At 37.3% G+C, this 24,581-nt stretch overlaps 1 protein-coding gene across 3 annotated transcripts; it reads left to right on the top strand.

Annotated features, from left to right (window-relative positions):
• Window positions 1-365: 365 nt before the first annotated feature.
• Window positions 366-24,208, top strand: LOC131160214 (membrane-bound transcription factor site-2 protease homolog). 3 transcript variants are annotated; one of them, XM_058115637.1, is made up of 10 exons: window positions 366-777; window positions 863-928; window positions 1,022-1,088; window positions 1,187-1,285; window positions 1,379-1,482; window positions 11,096-11,243; window positions 11,377-11,457; window positions 11,565-12,017; window positions 12,148-12,474; window positions 23,847-24,208. In XM_058115637.1, exons 1-10 carry the CDS (start codon window positions 671-673, stop codon window positions 24,003-24,005), a joined length of 1,611 nt encoding a protein of 536 aa, XP_057971620.1. In that variant the 5' UTR covers window positions 366-670; the 3' UTR covers window positions 24,006-24,208. The 3 variants fall into 3 exon arrangements, with proteins under 3 accessions (XP_057971620.1, XP_057971621.1, XP_057971622.1); XM_058115638.1 differs by having other exon boundaries at window positions 422-777; window positions 1,446-1,482; window positions 11,074-11,243; XM_058115639.1 differs by lacking the exon at window positions 366-777 and having other exon boundaries at window positions 867-928; window positions 1,393-1,482.
• Window positions 24,209-24,581: the final 373 nt, after the last annotated feature.

Raw genomic sequence — 24,581 nt, 5'->3', positions numbered from 1 at the left:
GAAGAACTTCATTTCAAAATAAAAGAGCCTATTACAATTTTTTGTGACAACAATTTAGCAATCAACTCTCCAAAAATTCTGTTCTACATGGGAGAAGTAAGCACATAGATGTGAATTTCATTTCCTAAGAGATCTCACAAAGACTAGAATAATTAAGCTCATCTACTGTAGGAGTGAAGATCAACTCGCAAATATATTCACAAAGCCTCTTAAATTACCTTTATTTATGAAATTAAGAGAATTATTGAGTGTTTATATGCTGAATTTTCAAGGGACTTCAAAGATTTTCTTTTTTCGAATTGTGTATTAAATTGAATGCTTGAAGACATCAGTTTAAAAGAGAGTTTGTTATGAATTTGTTTTGTTTTGAATTTGCCAAACTTGTCTTTAGATGTTGGATGAGTAGACTTAGAGAGGGGCGTGAGAGAGGACTCTTCGTTTCAAGGGTATTTTCCTTTCCTCCTCACGAGGGCCACTGTGAAAAGAGATTTTTCCCCAACGGAGCCCCCTACTATCTCCGGCGTCACTTTCTTTCCGGCGAACTGGGCGTTGGTCGTGCTGAGTCGCGACGAAGGATCGACCTTGTATTCTCTCTCGTAGCTGAAAATTTTTGCGCGCGCACAACTCTCAGTGTGTGTGTGTGTGAGAGAGAGAGAGAGGACGGTAGCGAATGGTCATGGAAGAGAGGCGATGGAGAAGGTCCGTGATCGGTCGACGATCAAGTAATGCTCTTCTGCCCCTGCGCGTGAAGCATCTTTCAAACACCATTTCCTGTTGGTATGATCTCTCTCTTCATCTCTCTGATTCGAATGTTTTTTAAGAATGATAATGATCTCTATAGCGCATCTTTCCGCAACTCCAGGTACTGTGACCTGAAGATATCTGCCTTGAATCAATCGGTGTTCCGTTTCGGACGAAGACATGCGAGGTTTCTTCCCTGTTTATCACTCAGTCGTTATTCGTTATTGACCGTTTATTAATTTTTTAAGTTTCGTCTGTTACATTGTGAACTTTTGTACAGGTTCTTAAGATTCTGGTTTTCGATGGGGATCGGTTTTAGCCTAGCGACTCTGATTGCAGTCACTGGGGTAAGTCAGAAACAAATTTTCTTCTTTGATGCCAAAACCCATACTACTTTTTTTTCCCCCTTACATAACTTGCTTGATTTTGAATTTATGGGCCCTAGGTTCTTGTTTGGGAATTGGCTGGAGCTCTGCATTTGCACAATGCAAAAACCGTGTTTACCAATCTTTTCCGAGCTTTCTTGTTTGGTTTTTCCCCTCAGGTAACTGGATTAGAGTTCTTTTTTTCTGTCCATTCAATTTGGTGAAGCTGCATTTCTGCTCTTTCATTTTCTTATAAAATCTCATCCAGTCAGGTGTCTGGTGTTAGAATATCACTTGCTGATGCTGGATACCTATGTTTCTCTTCCTTGATATCTGTAGTCGTGCATGAATTTGGTCATGCTGTTTCTGCTGCAAGGTCAGTGTTTTGTCTATCTTCCCCCATAAATAGTTTTCTAGCCACTGCCTTGAATTGGCTAGACTGCATATGGCATAATTCAAAATTCTCTAGTAATAGACTTGAAATGAGGATGTATTCCCAAGAGGGGGGTGAATTGGGTTATTTAAAGATTATTTGCGGAATTATTATTTACTTTAACTCTTAATTATTTCACACTTACATATTCACAACCAATATATATATATATATATATATATATATATATATATATATTCAGTAACTGAACTATGTCATTCGGAAGTTCTTAGATATGATCACTAATATATATATATATATATATATATATATATATATATATGAAATCTACAATTATACTAAAAGATTAAATTTCAATTTACTCAACCGAACAATTTACTAGATTTCTATTTTAGCAATACTTGATGATGTTTTCAAAAACAATTTTAGTAGTTAAGTAGGTTTGTCTTTGTATATATGCTTTAATTAAGAAAACCTTTTTATCCTTGGCTTAATCACACAAGACAAAAAAAAAAAAAAAAAAAACAAAAACTTGTTTGGATATTCTATCCAAGAACTAAATAAAAAATGATATAGATTCTATCACAACTGAAATTGAGATTCAATTAATCTCCGATATTCAGCAAGTTTCTATACTTAGTAAGATTCAATATTCACCACTATTCAATATTCAATAAGATTCAATATTTACCAAGATTCGATATTCAGCACTATTCAATATTCAGAAAGATTTAGATTTTCAGCACAATATGATATTCAACAAGATCAGACAATCTGCAAGTTTCAATATTCAGCAAGTTGATAATGAAAATATAGTCAAGCACACAAGTTATATATTGTCAAAAATAAAAGTGTATGGAAGAAGAAACTGAACACCGTTGTTTTTACAAGGTTCGGCAGCAGCCTACGTCCTTACCTCAAGCAACCACTGTGAGGATTTCCTTTCCAACTTCGTTACCATGTGAAGTTACAACCTCTCTCCCTTCAAGGTGGAGTTTGCCTCTCTAATGAGAACACCCTTTCGCTAGGCAACGATTCAATACCTAAACTGTCAAACAATACAACAAACAACAACAATTGCTTGTACAAGAGAAAAGCTCCTCAAATGAGCATATTAGTACACATTAGATTCAAAACAATATTTCAAATAAACAATATGAAAGTTGAAACTCGAAAGTATATTACCAGAACTGATTCGAACATGTGAGATTCAAAAGATCATATCAGTTTCTGAGAGTATTGGCCGAGAACACAACAGTAATATAACCAGAGAGTTTTTCAAAGTATGATCGTGTTGTTCTCTTTCTTTTTGAAATTTTCGTTACCCTAATGTGTGAGATTATGATGTTTAAATAGTGCACTAGGGTTTCAAAAAGTTTCCCTAAAGTTTTCTCTTAATTTGGAAACCAATCAAGCAAGATATGGAAACAAGATCAGCACTGTAACTCGTTTAAATATACGCATCAGTCGCTTGTCCTTGAAGGGTCAGTCGCCCGTGCTCTTTTAAAAATAACGCATTCTGAAAGTCAAAATGGAGCAGTCGACTGTGCCCGATAGGTCAGTTGCTTGTGCCTATTCTGTTTGTATATTTTCAAACTCAGTAGCACCATAGTCGCCTGATGATTTATCATCAGTCACCTGTCCTTTCAACAACACTTGTTTTTCAATATTTTTGGTTCCAAACTTAATTTGGACTTTGAGAAAACATTTTCCATGTATAAAATCAAGTATCTAAGTCCAATGACATATCCTAGGAGCTTCAATCAATCAAAATTGAGATTTGAAGTACTTGCATGAGACTTTCATCTAATTATTCTAAGTTCCTAAGTTTTCATGTTGTGAAGCTTCCAATGTCTTCTAAGCTTTATGCACTTCTTCAACGAGTTTCATGTCTCACATAGCTTTATACCCTTTATGATTCATGACTTTAAGTGTTCAAATCAATTAAGCTCTTCAAGTACGCTCACAAAAAAACATTTAAGTCCTGAAACTTAAACTTACATAGACATGTTGAGCAACCTTGATTTGTTATCATCAAAACGAGATTAAGCCTTGTTAGGCTAACAAGACTTACATAATGAAATACTGATGCACAATTGCATGTGAAAGGTGCAGTATAACATTCTTGGAGAATGCCATGCATGGAAGGGTACGTGTTTAAGGCCTCAATGTGTTTGTGACGAGTTGTGTAGAAAAAATAAGATGACATGGTGTCATGGGCCAAACACTTCACAACTTGTGAAGGGCTGTGCAACACTAGTTAAAGCACTCTTGTTTAACCGGTTAGCCAAAAGTATATTGCAATTTACCATAATAACACATTGACAACCATTGAATGCAAAGTAAGCAAAAGCAGTAAGCAATCATGTAAGCAAATGAGAATCATGAGATAAACTATAAAGCAACATAATTCATTACTAAAACCTCCGTAAGCAACATGTGTTTAGTGAGGGAAACAAGTAGGATAAACATTTTCACAAATGCTAGTGAGTTTTATAATGGCTAATGAACACTCACCCTCCCCTAAAGAGCATGACACAAGAAACATCAAATTGGCTAAGAAGTCATACTCTCATTTTACACTAAGGCGTTATCACACTTAATGTATGAAACTTGTACTACTATTACATGATGGTTACCCATCTCGTGTACTCAAGACAAGTAGTCATAGGCAAGTATAATGACCTGGACAAGCTCAACTTGTGACATTCTCCCCTAGCTATGCAGTCAATGCCCTCATAAGCTTTGATGTTACTCTTCAACTTTGTCCATGAATGGTTGAAAGTCTTCCACTAACATCCAATTAATTTATTTGTCTTCAAGACCTTTCCACTTCACTAAGAACTCGTTTTGCTTATTCCTTGAGGATGTGAACTCTTTATCAGCAAGGATGACTTCAACTTGAATGGCTTGAGCTAGTTGATGACTAAAGTGAAAGTGTGAAACACAAGATGCGCCTTTATCCATGCCAATGGATCAACCTTGTAAGAGCCCTTCCCAACTTTAGCTAAAATGGGGTTTGGTCCTTCATATTTGTGAAGTAGTTTGCTATCTCGATCTCGTAGTGACTTAATCGTCTCGGAATGGAGCTTAACAAGTATCAAAGTCACCTAAATTGAAGTGCAACGGTCTCCTCCCATGATCTATCCTTCTTCATCCCCTTTGAAGCTTTCTCTAGGTGAGATTGGGCGATCTCCGCGTTCTATCTTCATTCTTTGGTGAAGATGTATATACTCAGACTCTTTCCTCTATACGACTTGTGTACCATGTAAGGTAACAATGACTATTGGCATGTTACAAGCACAAAAGAATTCTTATTGGTTGTTGAGCTCTTTTGAACTTTGAAATAGAACTAAGCCACGTGAGCAGCTGAACCCAATTCTTCTGGTTGGCAATGGTGAAATGGCTTAAGTACTCTTCTAGCAGCTTGTTGAATCTATTTGTTTGTATTTTGTCTATGGGTGGTAGCTTAAAGAAATGTCAAGCTGTGAACCAAAGATCTTGAAAAGTTCTATCTAGAAGTTCCCTATGAATCTTGAGTTTCGTCACTAACAATCTCTTGGCGAATACTTCATGATATGCTTGAAGAACAATTGTGTTGTCAGTTTTGCTAAACAATACTTTGGTGTGGGTATAAAAGTGTCGTACTTCAAAAACCTATCTATAATCATGAGTATAAAGCCAACTTATCTAACTCTTAGTAGGTTGGTGATGAATTCAAGTTTAACACTCTCCCATGTTCTCATTAGTACTTGGAGAGGCTCCAACAACCCTACGATCTTTTTCAGCTCCACTTTCACTTGCTAGTAGGTGAGACAAGTTTAGGTATACTTTAACTACTTCATCACGCTTATGTGGCTAGTAGTACCTTTGCTTCAACAATGTCAAAGTTCGATGTCATCCTAGGTGTCCTACTCACATGGTGTCATAACACTTCCTCAGCAATGCCTTCCTCATCTCTCCAAATCGAGGTACAAAGAGTCTGTTTCCATGTGTCATTAGCTATCCATCTTCTAACCATAACTAGGAGGGAAATTCCTCATCTCTCCAACTCGAGGCACAAAAAGCCCGTTACCATGTGTGATCAGTTATCCATCTTCTAACCAAAACTATAGTGGTTTTCCCTCTTCCACTAACTTCATGAGGTTTTAGAAAACTTGGTTTTTAACAAGGTTTTCCTTAATGCGCTCTTGCATTGTTGTGGTAACCGTATTTACTGTCAGGTGTGTTACCATTTGTAAGACTACAAGTTCGGTTTCCTGATCAGTGCATTTGCAATTTGGTTCATCTATCCCACCTTGTGCACAAATGAAAAATAAAACTCGTTAAGGATTTCTTGCCAATGGGCCTACTTGGGTGATACTTAAGTTGTGTAAAGAAATGACTTACAACTGAGTTACTTGTTTTTACCACTAACTTCAACTCAAGTAGATAATTCCGCCACACACAAAGACAATGTATCACCACTAGCATCTCTTTCTTTTGAGATGTGTACTTTTGTTTAGCTTCACTAAGCTTACTGTTCATGTACGCAATAGGATGTCCATCTCGTAACAAGACTCCACCCAGAGCATAGTTTGATGCATTTGTTTGTACCTCTAAGGGCTTCATGATGTTTGGAAGAGCAAGTAGTGGATCTTGCATCATGGCTTCCTTCAAGTTATTAAAAGCTCCTAGCACTCCTCCATCTAGTTCCATTCCACCTATGACCCTTCTTCGATAGTCTTGTTAATGGGGTAGCTCTCCTTAAGTACCCTCTACGAACTTGTGATAGTGGTTGGCAAGTCCAAAAAAGGAACATAACTTTTTCATTGTCGTTGGTATTTTCCAATCTTAAATAGCTCTTACCTTCTTCATGTCTTTCTGAGTATAACCTTGTTCAACCATGTGAAGAAGGAATTTGAAGCTCTTTTGAGCGAAAGAGCACTTCTCTTTCTTCACTTAAAGGTTGTTCTCTTTTAGCCTTTTGAACACCTTCTGCAAATGCTCTTCATGTTCCTCTAAAGTGGAACTATAAACAATAATGTCATCTAGGTATACCACAACAAACTTGACAAGGTACTTGTTGATGTTTTTGTGATCCCTTAATGCATCAACACGTTTAGAAAAATGGTTGGTTGTCTCAGCCTACGCCCCTAGCGCCTCAATTTTCTCAATATTGGTTGACATGGTCTCTAACTCATGCTTCACACAATCTTACAATGCGAAGGAAACTGAATTCAAGAAGCAATCTACTAAGCTCTAATGCCAACTGCCATAGGCTGAAGCTGAACGCTGAACACTTTGTAAAGGGAACAAAAGCACTCACTCTTAAGTAGTCAACGAAAAGAATAACGAAAGTTTACCACAAGAACACATTCACAACCATCGAATGCAAAGTAAGTTGAAGTAGTAAGCAATCATGTTAGCAAATGAGAATCATGTGGTAAACTATAAACCAAGCAATTCATTACTAATAGGCAATGTGTGTTTAGCGAGGGAGGAAGGGAAGGAGCTTTTTTGACAACACTAACAAATTAGTACTACCCGAATCATAAAATATGGTTATAAAACAACCATCTTAACATCTTAACATTTATCAATTCATAGACTAAGTCTTTGGTCTTCGTAGTCAACATGCTCTTAATGCCTTACAATCCGTTCTAGTAGGCTAAACACATTTACAAATGCTAGTGAGTTTTACAATGACTAATGAATACTCACCTTCCCCAAAAGAGCTTTCTATGCTATTTTAGCTCTGACTCTAGGAAACATTAAATTGACCAAGAAGTTATACTCCCATTTTACATTGAAATGTTATCACACTCATTGAATGAAGCCTATACTACTATTTACATGATGGTTACCCATTCCATATACACAAAACAAGTGGTCACAGGCAAACATTATGCCCTGCACAAACTCGGGTTGAAACTTGGAAGAGCTATCTATTGAAAAGAGGCAAGCTTACATCGATCAAATGCACTCTCTTTGATATGTTAGCGTAACTTACATTTCTTTTCCCTATTCTCATTTTGGTGGCAAGGAGTTTGGAAGATATTTAAGAAGAGGTTTCTTTGGCGCAGCTATGGGAAGGAACTTCATTATCAAATGATGAGATGGGGACTAGTGAAACAAGGTCTATGTAAGGAAGGCTTGGGAGTTAAGAGCCTTTTTAATTTCAATAGTGCCGTCATTTCATAAGTGGAATTGAAGTTTATGGTCGAAAAGGAAAAATAACTAGAAGGATGGCATTAGTAATGGAACATAATGGGTGGATCACTAAGATACTGTTCGTATTATTGTCAAAATTATGAAAAAAAAAACCAAATATATAAAGTAAAAAACCAAAAATTGAAACTATTAAAAAAAAAAAAAAAAGGCAGCTTGGTGCACAAAGCTCTTGCGAATGCAAGGCCCTGGAAAGGGTGGACCATGATGGGTCTATGTTATGCAGCCTTACCTGGCATTTTTGCAAGAGGCTGTTTCCACACCTCCAACTGGTGACCTCTTGGTCACACAACAATAACTCTACCGTTTTGCTTAAGAACAGGAAATCTGAAAATTGGCAACCAGTTTCATTAATACTACCAAAGCTGCAACAAATTAAAAACCTGATTGATCACATTTTCATGTTTGTCTTGGATCAAACAACAATCAATTAATATGATTAAAATAATGAAAGTGCAAAAGAATACAGATTAAAATTTACTATAATAAATTATGTTTATTAGTTTACTTAATTTTGTTCATAAAATGTTTTTTTAGTACTTCAAGAATAATCCCCTATCGTATATGACAATTGAAAAATGGTGAAAATATTTGTTTGGATGAAATTTATTATTTTAATTTTTTTAAGACTTCAGTTAAATAAAATTACATGGAAATTTAATTTATTTTTTTATATTAAAAAAATTGTGTTCCGCAAAATTGAATTTGGATATTAAAGTTCTATAGCTTGTTGCCACAACAATTGAAAAAAAAAAAAAAAATTAAGTGTTGCCAAAAGCTTAAAACTGGCAAAAGAAATTGAAAACTAGCAGCAAAGATCAATGTGTTGTCCACTTGTCCCAGGCTGCTTTTTTTTTTTTTCCCCCATGTTACTGCAACAAAAAAATGATACCAAATAGCCCCTAATAATGCAAGGGTCTTAGGGGTTCATATGGAGTAGGGTTCTGGAAGAACATAAAAAAAGGGTGAGGATGCTTTCTTTGGGTTGATGAAATCGGCAATGAAGATACTGTTTTCGTTTGATCCATGATTGCTGGTGTGGAGAAATGCATTTGAAGTATTAGTTTTTGGAAATTTTTCTTCTTGTCTTTTGAGATGGGAAAGCTTTAGCAAGTCATTGCTGGGATAATGTAGAAGGTAGGGCAGTGTGGAATGTTCCCCTTGTAAGAAAGCCTGAAATTTTTTACAAGTTCCTTGACAGCTTGTATGGTATAATTCCAGTAGGGCTGGATGAGGACAGTTTTGAGATGTAAAGGTACAAAGAAAGGATGATTTGAGGTAAATCTCTCTCTTTAGAGTAACAACTGAGAGAAAGTTTGTAATGATTTTTCCATGGAAGGTCATTTGGATGACTAAGTTTTCCACCAAAGTAGTTTATTTTTTCACTTGGAAAGCTTCATGGGAAAGGATTTTTGACTACAGATAATCCACAAAAAAAGGGAATTATAGTGGTTAACAGATATTATATATATGCCAAAAAGGGGCTGAGACAGTGTAACGTCTTCTAATTATCTGTCAGTTGTCCAGCAATATTTGGGACAGTACCTCGTCCATGATGGGGACATTTTGAGTGGTATAGGTCTGCTGCTATGAGAGAATTGTGAGATTGGAGATCCTATATGCTATAAGTTTGAAGAAACTAAAGAGGCCCCAGGATTGTACAAACCCATAAATCAAGGCTAACAAAATTATGGAGCCTACAAATTATACCTTCAAGGCCCTCACAAAATTGAGTTGGTGAACTGAGTGACCCAGAAAAGGCTAAGAAATTGCAAGCAATAAAGTCAACTTGGAAAAGGATGACAGTGTTTGGACATGAAAAACAGGGATTTGATCCAGCAGAGGAACTGCTCTGGCTATGGCAATATTGTGACCTTCGTGCAAGTGGAGAATAAAAGAGAAGAATGAGGTTTTGATCATTTATCATTTGGATTTTTTTCTCCAATTTCATTTTTCCCTTGGGAATGCCTCTTAATTCTGCATACCGGAACCAGAATTTAGGGGCGTTGAGAAACTTCACTACACTGAAGTTTGATTGCTTCACTTAATAGTGAACTGTTTCAGACCTAACCTTTATTCATACGCTAAAAAGAAAGCAAAAAACAAAAGAAACTAAGATAGAGACAAAGAAGTTGATTCTTTTGACCATTTTTTGGATTGTCTGTAGGGAGACAAATGGTTTGAAGGAATTCAAGCTTCCGAAATAAAAAGTTCTCATGACCAAAGATTTTCTCAAAACAATTAACAGGAAAACCCAGCAGAGCACTATGTGACTTCTTCTAGTGCAGGGCTTTATTTGACTAGTATAGAGATCTACTCTCCACTAGCTTATATAAATAAATTATATCGGCAGACTTCCATAGGTTTTTAGTTTGACCTCCTGTAATAGACATTGCTTTTAAGGAAGTGGAGCAGTGACAGGTGAAGGGCTGGGATTTCTAGTTAAGGCAGGCTAAGTAACTCATATTTTTTAATTAATAAAAATGTACTTATTTTGCTAATATTTAACAATATACACAGGATTAAGTAAAGAAAGCACCACATAGTTAGCCTTCTATGAATGGGGAACCATGAATCTGTATTTCAAAGGAGTAATTTATTGAGGAAAAGGGGATCAAACGCAATAAAATATAGGGGAAACTATAATATTTTAATATTCTATTTTTAGGTTAGTTTTTAGCAAAAAAATAATTGCCCCTTTTTAGTGAACCTGATTTTGTCCCTGGGAGCAGGACCAATTTCTCATACTTGCTCAGTTGTCACCCTTTCCCCAAGTGCCTTGCCTTCATTCACCTATCCTTTTCTTCATCTTCTTGTTTCTTCCCTTTGCCATTTTTTAGTTATCCATGACAACGGAATTCATTTGACTCTCAAAAAAGAAGTAATCCAAATGGAAGAAATAAAATCCTTGAAAATGTTTTTTAAAGACTTTCAAGCAAACAAATGAAGCCTTAGGATCACAACCTTGGAAGAAGAGATCTTGGCCAATCAAATTTCTATTGGGGGTAAGCAAGGGGCTAAACATGTCAAGAGAACCTGACTTCTTCTTAAATTTTGTGGGGAAAAAAAAATCGACAGTTGTGGCCTGTGGGTAAAACATATTATAGTGGTGCCAGCAGATGAAGAAAAACCGCCTTGTTATATCCACTCTTTCCTTTTACTTAAGAGCAAATCAATTCCTGACACTTAGCTGATTATCCTTATTATCAGATTTATAATATCTTTACTAATCATTTATTGTACATTGACAAGGCAATATATCTTATAATTAAAATTGGTGAAGCAAGATATGATTTTGTTGATGCAGCAAAAATTTTAGATCTGAATATACTGTAGACTAGATACTTATGGTTGGTACCGTAGGCACTTCCTCAATGGAAAGCAGTGAGGGCGTACAAATGGAGTACATTGCTGTTTTTATTGCTGTTATTTTTCCTGGGGCACTGGTGGCTTTCAATTATGAAATGCTGCAGGCATTACCACGCTTTGCTGCCTTCCGCATATACTCTGCTGGTATTTGGCATAATGCAGTGGTAAGTTTACATGGCATTTCAATGAGTATATATGTTTTTTTATTGCAATTATTTTACAGACCTGTTTAAGATATTTTTGAGCAATCTCATAGGCTGTGAATCTTGTGCTGATTGTATTCCAATTTTTCTTTAGTGTTGTGCAGTTTGTGGACTCGCATTATGCCTTCTCCCCTTCGTTCTGTTTCCTCTTTACATACATGGTGAAAGCCCCATGGTACTGCACCACGGGCACCTTATTTTTTTTTTATTGTTTCATGTTTATGTATTATTTTCCTCTCTGTTGAATTTACTTATTTGCATAAAAATCATTTCCTGCAATAGGTTTTGAATGTATCTCCTGCATCACCTTTGTCTGGTTATTTGTCTCCTGGTGATCTAATTGTGTCTTTGGATGGCATATCCATACACAATGTGCAAGAGTGGATGGGGGTGACTTCTATGGTACATGAGCAGACTGTTTATCGGACAAATCATTCTAAAGATTTGAACGGTGTCATGACAATCAATGGCCAAAAGGGATATTGCGTTCCTAGTTTTATGATACAAGGAGGACAGAAGATTCAGTTTGTGGATAACCAGGCTGTTTGTCCTGAGGATCTTACTCCATTCTTAACCTTGTCTTGTGCTGATTCAAGCATCTTCAGTAGCACTAAAGAGGGTGATCAAAACAGACAAGGGAAGTGCTTGGCAGCAAGGGATATTGTCAAGCTTAACAAATGTCGTGATGGTTGGATAACAGCTGTAATCAACAGAAGCAGTTGCATATGTTCACAGGTAAAACCTTGAATATTTGTAAGCATTTTAATGCTTAGAAACTTTTCTAGGATACATGAATTGAATGCTTCAAGCATGAAGGAAATTATTGTTTTCACTATCCAATAGTCAATTTTGACAATGTATGCAGGATGAGTACTGCTTAGCACCAGTTTATTTTCCTGGTTTGTCATGGGTTGAGATAAGATATTCTAGCCCGTATTCTTCAGAATGTTTGCAACTTCGAAGAAACACTGCATTTCCAGGTTTTGAAGCCGCCAACTTTGGAGAAATTAAGTGTGGTGGGACTTTTGTTTTTGTTGGTGACATGATCTCTATGGCACATTCAGTTCAGTTAACTGCATATCAGCCTCGATGGAAATTTGCTTTTGTTGCATATTTTCCAAATGTACTAGAAAAGATTTTAATGAGCACGTACCATGTGTCTCTAACGCTCGCCCTTCTCAACAGTTTGCCGGTATGTTCTTATGCCTTTATGTTTTTCAGAAGTTTTTAAAAATCAATCATTGTTAAGCACATATATATCCATAAACTTGCTTGTTGGTGCATGCTTGTAAAATGCACATGACTTCCCGAGGCACGTAGGAATAGAGAACACTTTAGGCACCCATTATCTAGAACTTTGCAATTATGAAGATTTTAGTGACCTTGATGACCATATTCCCAAAAATATTTCCTTCCTATGTAATACGAAAGGCTCATTAGCTCATTGATTTTGATTTTGTACCGATGGTTTGCTTCACTGCAGAGATGGTGGCCTCTAATAAATCAATGTAGGAATATACCAACCAATCTTGAGACAGTGCATGTAGTTGTAAATTATTTTGATGGACAATGACGATTTGGAGATTGAACCCCCCCCCCCCCCCACTCTCTCTCTCTCTCTCCCTCTCTCTCATGCATGTGCACAACCATGGCACACACATGATCAATCTATGTACTCTTAAGAAAATGATGTTGGATATGCATGATGTGTAAATACTTCCTATCATGTGCAATTTGGAGGAATGCTATGAATTCATTAAAGACTTCGATATCGTGTGGTTGTCAGAAGCATCTTTTTTTTTTCTAGAAAGAGAAAAATGCAAACTATTGCAACCAGTTCTAGTGCTGAGTTAGAATATGGAGCCATGGCCCACAATATTGAAGCATTGTGAAGAGGAATACATGTCCAAACATTCCCAACTAGTGAGTTTGGTGCATGATAATTAGGCATTTGTTCAACTGCATGTCGTCTAGCATTCTATGAGAGTACCAAGTACATAGAAGTAAAGTAGGAGAGAGAGGTCAATGGTTTTGTATCTTAGAATTTTTTGGTATGCTTCCTTCTATTGTGGAATGATGTAGTTTTATGGGTTCTAAGGAAAATGGATTTACTGTAGTCTGAGAGAGGGGGGATTGAGAAAGGTTCTCTAGGTTTTGTTCTCAGAGCAATCAGAGGAGCAATCAGCCTGAAACTTGCGTTAAACAAAAGGGGTCCATTCTTGTGTCTGGATAAGTTCAACAATGTAGGGAGGTCTCGTGTGGTTCGCATCCTCGACGGAGTTGAAACTTTGCGATGGCAGTCTGTCTTCTTTGCTCTGAAGGATTTGATGAACGGAAGAGACGATTTGATTGGCGATTTTGGTCCTCGACTTTGCTGTGTCGATTGCAATTTTGCTAATATCTAGAGAATCAAATTGCATGGTGAAAGGTGACTTTGGTGAGTGCTTTTATGAGGCCCTCACCGGGTTTCTCTTTTGTTGATGTGCTCTGAAATTTTTTGGCCAAAGGGTTGCTTACCTTTGGTGTCTGGGATTGCAGATTTGAGGGATTTCCTTCCAAATTCATCGCATGTGCCTACACAGTTCGATGGTAGCGTGGATTTTTTAAAAAAATTTCAAATACATTGGTGGGTTGAAGGTATTTAAAAATGGGCCTTCAACTAATGGGCCAATTAAAAGAAAAAGGATGTTTTTAAATGGGTCAAGAAGAAAAGGATTTCTAAGCCGACCATGGGAGCTTTAGCTGAAGTTTTGGGCTCAGTTGAAAACATTGGGACGGATGTGGCCAGGCCCATGGTGCAGGGATCAAAAGCGTTGGATTTCTCTTAATGAAGAGGAGGATGCTAGTAACGACAAGGAACAAAGGTCAGATGGATTGAGGGGAGTTCTGCATGGTACAAACATTTAGAAGATGGGAGGCCAGTTGATGATAAACACACAACAGCTGGAAGTTCATTCTTCAGTAAGAGGTTACTGAAGGATCCTTTGAACAAATCGGCCAAAACTAATATCCCTCTTCAACATTCTTTCTTGTATTTAATGTGTGCTCTAAGGGATGTGTCAGAGTCTTATGTTGATTCTGGATTTTAGATGGAAGCTCATTTTTCGGTTTTGAAGATGATAGGGGCCAGTATGTGCTATTGAGAGAAGGTTTGTTAGCCAACCAGACGATGACACAACATGATTTCAATGGGGAGGATAATCTGTCTAATCATCCAAGTTGTTTTGAAACTGCTTATGAAGACCAGGCATGATTGGTGGCAACTTGGGACAAGTAATCCTAGAAAGATCTCTGAAGATGCTCAAGGTGGTGTTGACCATCTAAAGAACACGAATATCTAGGTAGAAGACTTGACTGTAAAGGGATCTATTTTCCTCCTCTCTTGTTCTTGAGCGAAATCCAATTGAAACCCTAGGTGATACAATTTTTGATGATGGGTGAGTGGTGATGTGATAGGAATTCCATGGGGGATCCGAAAATTTCTAAATCCAAACAAGATATTCTTCCCATTACTATCTAGTCTGTTTTTACAGCTAATGCTTTATGTCAAAGGGATGATTCTAACCCCTGCACCCTTGGGGGAGTGGTGTTGAGCGACAATAGATACCCCAAAAACTCCTTTAGTGCTTGGTTTAACGTTGATGTGTCCTCTAGGGCCAAGAGCTGAAGGTGGGGTTAGTGCTAGAACCCATGAGTAAAAAAGGGGGTGTTAGTGTCACGAACCCCCAAAATGGTACTCAAGTAAGGGCCGTGTGGCACTCGTTGAGAGCTCTCCCTCGACAAGTCAGTCAAATCTCAAACGTTCAAGCTTGCAAGCACGAACATCAGGTGAGTCTTAAAAGTCAAGAAAAACAAGGAACAATATGATATCACACGAGCAATATATTCACATACACGGAATAAGACTATAACAATTAGGGATATCACAATCCAAGGCAACAAAACACCATAATAAAAAGGACTACTTGTATTATTCAAATCCAAGAGAATAACCATACACACGTTAACACAGATAATCATATATTCATTCTAAATCCTTAAAGAATACAATTATAGCAGTATCTCTCTTCCCCTTTTTCCCCATTACATTGTCACTCCCTAACATCCTCCCCCACTCATTTTGTTGACGTCCTTGTCGATGTGTTGTAGAAGGTATTCTCACTCTGCTGATATTGAAGCTGATGCCGTTGTCTTCGAATTTCTGAACTCTTCAATCTTTTGTATGGCATGCTGAAGGTTTTCTGCCTTTTTTCAACTATTCTCTTCTTCCCCCAGCCCTATCCACTGAACCAGATATTGTTGTTGTTGACAACCTTCTGCATTGACGACTCTGTCTGCAATGATCTCCTGGACATCTTTGTTTACAGGCTGCCTTCTAGAAATTGTTGATCTCCTTATCTTTTGTCGGCGCGGATCTCCTTCATCTGTGTGGAATGGCTTTAAATTGCTTACATGAAACATGGGATGGACCAGTCTTCTGTGGCTTTTCATCCACTCTGGTTGTTCAAGCCGATAAGATGCATGTCCCACCTTCTTGGTCACTCTGATTGGACCTTTGTAATGGCGTAAAAGCCTTTTATCCTTGCCGCGAAGAAATCGAAATGTCTTTGGAGGCACTTTTACAAGAACCAGATCTCCAGTTTCAAATTGTTGTGGTCGTCTCCCTTTGTCAGCCCATTTCTTCATGCACTTCGATGTTTTTTCTAATTGAGCTCGAGTGACTTCGATGTTTTGCAACCAATTCTTTATGAATTGGTATGCTTTCGAGCAATTTCCTTTGTATGGACCATCCATAGTGTGCGGGAGAATTGGTTGTTGACCTGTCACAATCTCAAAAGGGTTTTTATTAGTTGCAGAAGATTTCATAGAGTTAAAACAAAATTGTGCCGTGTCCAGTAAAGTAACCCAATTCTTCTAATTTGAGTTAACAAAATGTTGCAAGTATTCTTCCAGCATCCCTTTAAAATGTTCGGTTTGACCATCTATCTGCAGATGGTAGTTGGTGGACAAATTAAGGTTTGAACCCATCAAGCGAAAGAGTTCACCCCAAAATCCCCCAGTGAATCTGACATCCCTATCACTGATTAGGTTTTCTGGAACACCCCAATATTTCACCACATACTTTAAGAATAGGCTGAACATGGCTTCGAGACTGGTACGAAAGTTACATACTTTGAAAATTGATCAATCACCACCAAAATTGTGTCATACTCCTCTACTTTTGGCAATGAGGAAATGAAGTTCGAAGAGACACTCTCCCATGGCCTGGCAGGAACTAGCAATGGCTCCAACAAACCTGAGGTCTTCTTTCTTTCTACCTTGTCTTGTTGACAAATCAAGCAAGTTTTGGTATAACTCGTCACATCATCTTGCATATTTGGCCAATAGTACTCCTGTGTAATCAATGCTTGAGTTCTTCGTCATCCCGGATGACCAGCCTACAATGTATCATGACATTCTTTTAGTAAGGTTTTCCTCAAGTTTCCATCTTTGGGCACATAGCCTCTCCTGCCTTTAGTCATTATCAGTCCATCTTCTACCTAGAATTGTTGTGTCTTCCCTTCTTCTATCAGTTTGCTCAGTGTCTGCGCTTGTTGGCCTTTAGAGCATTCAAAGTCTTTCGTTTAGGGCTCTCCGCTACTCGATGCGGTCCCATCCAAAGAAAACATGAGATCGGCAACCGACGCTCTCCACCACCTGTTCTTCCGCCCCTCCACTCCCTATTCATGGGCACTCTTTTATCTTTCCAAGAACTATTTGTCTCCCTATCCCTTCCCCCATTTGTGGGCTTAATACACTTTATTGGGCGTGGAATCATTATTGGCGGACGTGGGGAAATTTTGCTTCCCAGAATTGCCTGAAAAATCATCCAACCGTTCAGCAGCAGCGAGGGCAGAAGAGAGATCACTAGCACCTTGCTGGCGCAGTTCATTCTTTGGTCATGTCTTCAAACTGCGGAGAAAATGAAATAATCTATCCGATTCGGTCATGTCTATGATGTCCAATATCAAGGCCTGATATTCTCGTATATAACTCCTTATTGAGCCGGTTTGTTGCAATTCCATTACCTTGCACCGTGCTATGTACTCCACATTTTCTGGGTAGAATTGGGTCTTCAACGCTTGTTTCAACCCCGCCCAAGTGTTAATGACACACTTATTGTGCTGAATATCATTCCATTTAGTTCTCCACCACAATTTGGCATCCCCAACCAGGTATACGGTTGCCATATTTACCCGGTCCACTTCTAGATCCACTCGTGAGCACATGAAGTAGTGCTCCATATCAAAGAAGAAATTATGTAGTTCCTTTGCATCTTGCGTACCCCCAAAATTTTTAGGTTCCGGTACCTTCAATCGAAAACCCTCACTTGGATCTGCCATCGATCGTCAGACAATCTGTGCCACTGCATTCACTTTCACTGTCATCTCTTGTAAATCCCTCTGAACCTGGTCTACAGCACTTTGGACATTGCCCATCTCCTTCAAATCTTCCTTCAAAGCAGTAATGGACTCCTTAACATCTTCTGCAAGGAAATCAAAATTATCCGTTAGCTCCCGTAACAAGGCCTCAAGCTCTATTGGCTCTCCCTATTGTAACGAAAGAGATGACAATATGCCCTCAATATGTTCCAGCCTACTCTCAAAGGCTTCCAACTGCTCAATACTCTGGAAGGCCTCAAGCTCTCTTGGCCTTTTCACCAAGGGTTTCACACGTCGAATGAATTTATCAAGTTCCTCAAGTCTCTCTACAAATTTTGGTACCCCATAGAGATTTTCTCTAGGGTTTTCTTCAGCAGCCTCAAGCTTTGTTGGCACGCCTTTCTCCTTCATCAATGTTGCCACCAACCCTTGGAGTTCACAGCACATTGTCTCCAAGATTACAAGTTTTTTCTCAAGCGCCTCAATGCGCTCCACTTTTCCCATCTTGTTTCTCATATTACCACTCATGGTGCTCGCACACACTGTGCTTTGATACCAACTGTCACGGACCCCCAAAATGGGACTCAAGTAAGGGCCGTGTGGCACTCGTTGAGAGCTCTCCCTCGACAAGTCAGTCAAATCTCACACGTTCAAGCCTGCAAGCACGAGCACCAGGTGAGTCTCAAAAGTCAAGAAAAACAAGGAACAATATGATATCACACGAGCAATATATTCACATATACAGAATAAGACTGACAATCAGGGATATCACAATCCAAGGCAACAAAACACCATAATGAAAATGACTACTTGTATTATTCAAATCCAAGAGAATAACCATACACACGTTAACAAAGATAATCATATATTCATTCTAAATCCTTAGAGAATACAATTACAGCAGTATCTCTCTTACCCTTTTTCCCCATTACATTGTCACTCCCTAACAGTTAGCTTAATGCAGTGTCCTTATTTTTGGCGCATGACTGGCCGTGACTCCATCCAAATCTGATGGAGGCACTGGGCCTAGGGAAGAATTTGTTTTGAGAACAGTTAAACTTGAAATTGTTATTGTAATTAGTAGGGTGAGCAACCACGAGCTCAGTAGACATTCTTAATCCTCCCTCTTTCACACCATGATTTCACTATTTTAAGATGTGATTTCTTTATATGAAAGCATAATCATATTGTACATGAACACACTCCTTATTCTAACAAATCTATTCATCTGGAATTACTACCACAATACATTAAAACAACACAGATTTCAACATCATGTCAGCATAATAGTGCTATCTCAACAGGTGTCAATTTTCATCTTGAACAAGTGCCAATTTCCAGCTTGGCCAACTACCACTTAATGCAGAAATACCTTTTGGAGGTTTAGGGCCTTCCACCCAAAAGAGACACAATCCCTACAAGATCAATATCCATCACATTTAAATTTCCCGAGTAAAACTCAAATAGGCAGCTACAGAAACCCAGGAGAACCTATGTGCAGCCATATCTAGTAATTAGAAATAACAAGCTTAAAATCTTTCCATATTATGATTCAATTTCATACTAGCTTCTACCCTTTTTCCTGAGTAAAACTCAAATATGCAGCTACAGAAACCCAGAAGAACCTATGTGCAGCCATATCTAGTAATTAGAAATAACAAGCTTAAAATCTTTCCATATTATGATTCAATTTCATACTAGCTTCTACCCTTTTTCCCTTGAATACCCAAAATCCATAGATGAATAAATGGAACTTCGGAATACCTTCCTTGATTATCAGCTTCTCCAATTTATTCTGAAGTTCTGAATTTTCTGTACGTCTCCTGATTTTCCTTGAATTTTCCTGATGATGCTTGACTTTCTACAAAATTTTCTCTCCTCCTCCCTCTCTCTCGAACTAGGGTTTACAGCAATTGTTTAGGTGCATTTTGTTGTTGCTGGTATTCCTAATGCTAGAAACAGATTAGGACAGCAGCTCTTTCAGTGCTGCCAGCTGCCAGCTACTGCCAGGTGCCACACCTGGTTTCAGCATGCTCCTGCTTTTTTTGGTCGTCGTTGTTTTTTTTTTTCTTTCTTCTGCCCCAACTCTTATGTTATTATGTGTAACATGGCCCTCAGAATTTCCTTTCATCCAAGCCCCTCTTATGACAAATAAATTGAATGAAATTTCCAATATCAATTAAGGGTTGGTGCAAGGACTGGGAGTTTCTCCCTTTCCAAGGTTCAGCAGGGAACATTCTTGTTGCATGGGATACACCATTTCCAGATTTGATAGTTTTATTGGTTTTTTCTCCCAGTCTTGATAGATGGAAAGTTAGGGTTCCTTGTTAGGTCTTCTCTCAGTTTATAGCATAGAATCTATAGATTGCCTTTAAGGTCTTCTGCAAACTCATCATTCTAATCTTTGGAAGATTTAAAGTTTTCTTCTTCGTTGAGTGATTTCTTCAACCTATTAGTGTGAGGTTAATAGCATTTTTATCCGGCCTCAGTTTGGTAATCAAAGCCCAAATTTGACCCATATTTATAGGATTGCTGCAATCTTCAGCATTGGGGAAGGGCCAAAATTTACTAATGTGCCACTTGACAACAAACACCACATTGCTCAGAATCTTGTGACACCACCACCATCAGAGACAACCCCTCAGAAGGCAGATCCTCAAGTTTTCATTGCCATCCAACCATGCACTTGTTCTCATGCACTGGCTATGGGAATATCTAATGCTTTCTTTACATCCTGCCAGCACCAACAACTTTGTCGCCCCCATTACCATCACACCAAAACCATTGCCGAATAGTTGCCAGCGCATGTGTGTGGGTACGTCCACAGCCTGAAAATTGATCTAAAGTGCGGAAATTTCATTCTGACCATGATATTTTGAATTTTTTTTTTTTTTGCCATATTTTGATCCTGCCCAGAGAATTTAGACTATGAGTAAAGAACACTGATTTTAAAAGAGGAAACTGGTTCTGTCAGCATCAAAATTATAATCCTGTTACGAGATTTTTGCATTTCCTAGTTAGAAATTAGAGGTTTTCTTTGAGATATTCCCAATTATTGTGAGAAATTGAAGATCAAGTGTGTGAAATTGGGGCTCACAAGGAATATGCATCAATTGGTTACAATTTCAACAATAATGGCAAGAAATTGAAGAGAATAACTCTGGCACTGCCACCATCAATATGAATTTCTAGTCATTTTGTGAACTTCCTGTGAGGATTTTAGTCAGTCTAAAGGAATTTGCTTTGTAGACATTCACCATTAATTGCCAGATGTTGGGTATTATTTGTTCTGACACTTTTTCTTTGTGGAAATGGTTCTGTTTTTCAATTCAAATTTTCAAATAATTACAAAAATGCAACCTTGTTTTCCAACTTTTCCAAATTTATATAGAAAACTTGGAAAACATCTTTTTATTATTTTCTAAATTTTTAATTCTTCCTTTGTGTATGGGAGCATGGAATTTGGATCTTGGACTTGTGTGGATTATGTATGGAATTTTTTTCTAAATCTACACAAATTCAAATTCAAGCTCCAAAATCCATGATCCCAAATATTACAGTATATAAATTTTTGGAAAAATTGATAAACAGGAAATAAAAAATGAAAAATTGTTTGCACTTTTAAACAAACTCTTTATTTCTTACCTTTTTTTTAATACAAATCTTGAAAAAATAAAAAATAAGATAAAATTTTTATAATTCTTTGGAAAACTTGAAAATGGAAAATGAAAAATGTTTTCCACAACTAAACGAACCCCTTGGATTTCCTAATATTGCAATGATAATATGTGGACGCTTTTGAGTTTTGCCTATGCAGTTGTTGCTACTGCGCTGTTTCATAGCTTGAGGTCGAGTTTATTTTTCCCAACTGGGGGAGTTTAATGAATGACCACGTCATTGCTGTTATTGATTTAGAAATGAAGATTTTTTTTTTAATTTTGTAAATTTGGATTTTTAGAAGTTTTCAGCAAATTGAGGGTTATTTTGAGTGTTTTAATTCTTTAGATGTTTTGTAATTATTTGTTTACTTTTAATATGAGGTATAAGTACTCTATTGTGTGTATTGTGTGGTTAGGATGCAGTTGTAACTTTGAGTTGAAATCAAACCTCCCACTCTCTCTCTCCCTCATACATTATCTTCCTTTATTTTTCCTTTCTCCTCTGTATTCTCTCTTTTCTTCCCTATTTTACCTCTGTATTCTCTCTTTTCTTCCCTATTTTATCTCTCTAATCTCATTTATTTCTGACCCTGTACCTTTTTGATGTCCCACATCACGCAGTGCTATATTTAAGCAAAATAATGAATGCCCATGTCTTTCCCCATTGCCTTGCTGTCTGGAGGTTCTGCAATATGTTGTTTGGTGGTGGTGAGCAAAGTTGGGTCTGTCCAGCTTAATTGGAGAAGGTAAGCATGATATTGTGGATATTGTGCTATGTTTTGATATCTAGTCTGTGTGGCCAGAAAGGAATGCTTTGGACCTTCAAAGATGATTTCTCATTTGTACTCTAAGAGAGAGGTGGTGTCTGTGTCTTTGTTCTCTTGCCCTCTTTTGCTGGATTATTGAACTTCTTTTTTTTTAAGTTAGATGCAGAGCTTCAGCTATGCTCGTATTTTTTTTTTTTATATTTTAATAAAAAGGTTTAGTTGGTAACCTTAGGTTTCTTTCTTGGTGGACTTCTTGCCCTCGTTCCTTCCTACTGTCCTCTTTCTTTCTTTGATAAGTTTTCTTCTTTTTTGAAGAATGAGGAAAATCACCTGCCTACTTCCTCCCAACTCTTAACCCTTATCCAACTTAAAAACTATACCCTTCTTCACATGCTTCCTAACATCCTCAGCACCATGACTTGCCACCAAAGTTGCATGCAAAATCTATTGGATCTTTAATCACAATAGGTGTACATCAAGGATCAACTGACTAGGAGTATCCAACATGAGGTTTCATGGTGCATGTTGTTTGCAGATGATATTGTATTAATTGATGAAACTATGAGTGGAATGGTCAAAGTTAGAATTATGGAGAGAAGTTTTAAAATTTAGAGGCTTTTGGATAAGTAGAAATAAGATAAAATATATGAAATGTAATTTCAATAATAGTAGGAGGAATGTTGGAGACAAAGTTAAAATTGATGTTGAAGAAATAAATAACACTAGTAGATTTTGATACCTTGGATTTATTATGCAAGCTAAAGGAGAAATTAAAGAGGTTGTGATGCATAGAGTTAAAGCAAGTTGGGTAAAATGGAGAAGTGCTTTAAGTGTACTTTGTGATTGTAGAATACCCTTAAAATTAAAAGGAAAGTTTTATAGGACAACTATAAGGCCAGCTATATTATATGGATCTGAATGTTGGTGATTAAGAAACAACATATTCAAAAAATTAAAGTTGTCGAGATAATAATGCTTAGATTGATGAGTGGTATAACATTGAAAATAAATTAAGAAGTAAACGTATTCGTAGTAATCCAGGTGTAACTCCCGTAGAAGATAAGGGAGGGACCACTTAGATGGTTTGGGCACTTGCAACATGGGTCATAGAGTACGCCAGTAAGGAAGAGTGAGTTAGTTACTGTGAGGAACAATGAAAGGGGTGAAGGTAGACCTAAAATAACTTGGAATGAGATAGTGAGTAAGGATTTAATAGCCCTGGATTTGTCGAAAGAGATTGTCCATAATCACATAAATTGGTAGAAAAAGATACATGTAACCAATTCCACCTAGTGATACTTAAGGCTTGGTTTTGATGTTGTTGTCCACACAATCAGCTTGGTTAAAAGAATCTTTGCCAAAATCTTGCACACTATAGTCAGGAGGCTATAAAGTGACTGGATGATGTGTAAGGGTGCGCCACAGAGCATAAACGTCCAGGGATTTGGACCATAAGGTGATTGTAGTCGGTCACCGCCTGAGATAGCATTCTTCTTCATAACCCTACAACTCACCACATTTGTCCCTCAAAAGTCATATATAGAGGGAAGATATTTTAGGCTATTCTGGTTAAAAGTGAGACTTATCTCTCCAATGCATATTAACTCTCTTTTTTTTTTTTTTTTTAAAAAAAAAAAAGTCATGTTGCTGTGTGTAGACTTATCAACTAGATGCCTGGGTGTGATTTTTTTCTATTCATGGTAATAATACTTACAGGTATACTTCCTGGATGGTGAATCAATTTTGGAGGTGACTGTAGGCTACTTCACTCTGTTGAATCCATGGAGGGTGAAAGTCCTTCAAGCATGTCTTTTCGGAGGCACTCTGGCTTCTGTCCTCGTCTTTTACAAGATGTTCCTCTTCAATATTTTGTGAGCCCAAAAGGTTGCTCAAAATGTTTCAAATCAGTTGTATTTTCTAATCCCCCCCTCCCCTTTGTTTTTTTACGTATAGTTTTCTGATATAGTTCGCATTTGAAAATTTTAGCACCAGTTTTGCTGTAGCATTTGCTGAGTTTCTTGCGTTACAAAACAATTCTAATACACTGCATTAACATTTTTAACATTTTGTTTCTTTAATCGCCTTTTAAAAGTACTCTCAATTTACATAGTATCTTATAATTACAATATTTATAAATTAAGGATGTATAAATAATTTAATAAATTATTTTTTGTTTAAAAATTTAAACATTTTTCTGTTGATTCTCATTATCTTTTCTACTCTATTATTTCTTAAAAAATAATAAATTTTGAGAAGGTGAAACACAGCGATTGTAATTTGAACCCCTCTCTCTTTCTACACACAATTCAAGGGGCTTTACATCTCATAGTTTCTTTTACTGCTTCATTTTGTAGCATAAAGTTTGAGATTTGAATTTGAATTTGTTTGAATTTAAATAAAATGTAATATTAAGCTATGTTAACATTGTGCTTGAGAGCATGAATTTTGAAT

Source organism: Malania oleifera, chromosome 7 (genome assembly GCF_029873635.1).
Source record: "Malania oleifera isolate guangnan ecotype guangnan chromosome 7, ASM2987363v1, whole genome shotgun sequence".
In the NCBI taxonomy this organism is placed as follows: Eukaryota; Viridiplantae; Streptophyta; class Magnoliopsida; order Santalales; family Ximeniaceae; genus Malania; species Malania oleifera.
Note: the sequence above shows the minus strand (reverse complement) of the source record. Positions and strands in the feature narration are given on the sequence as shown.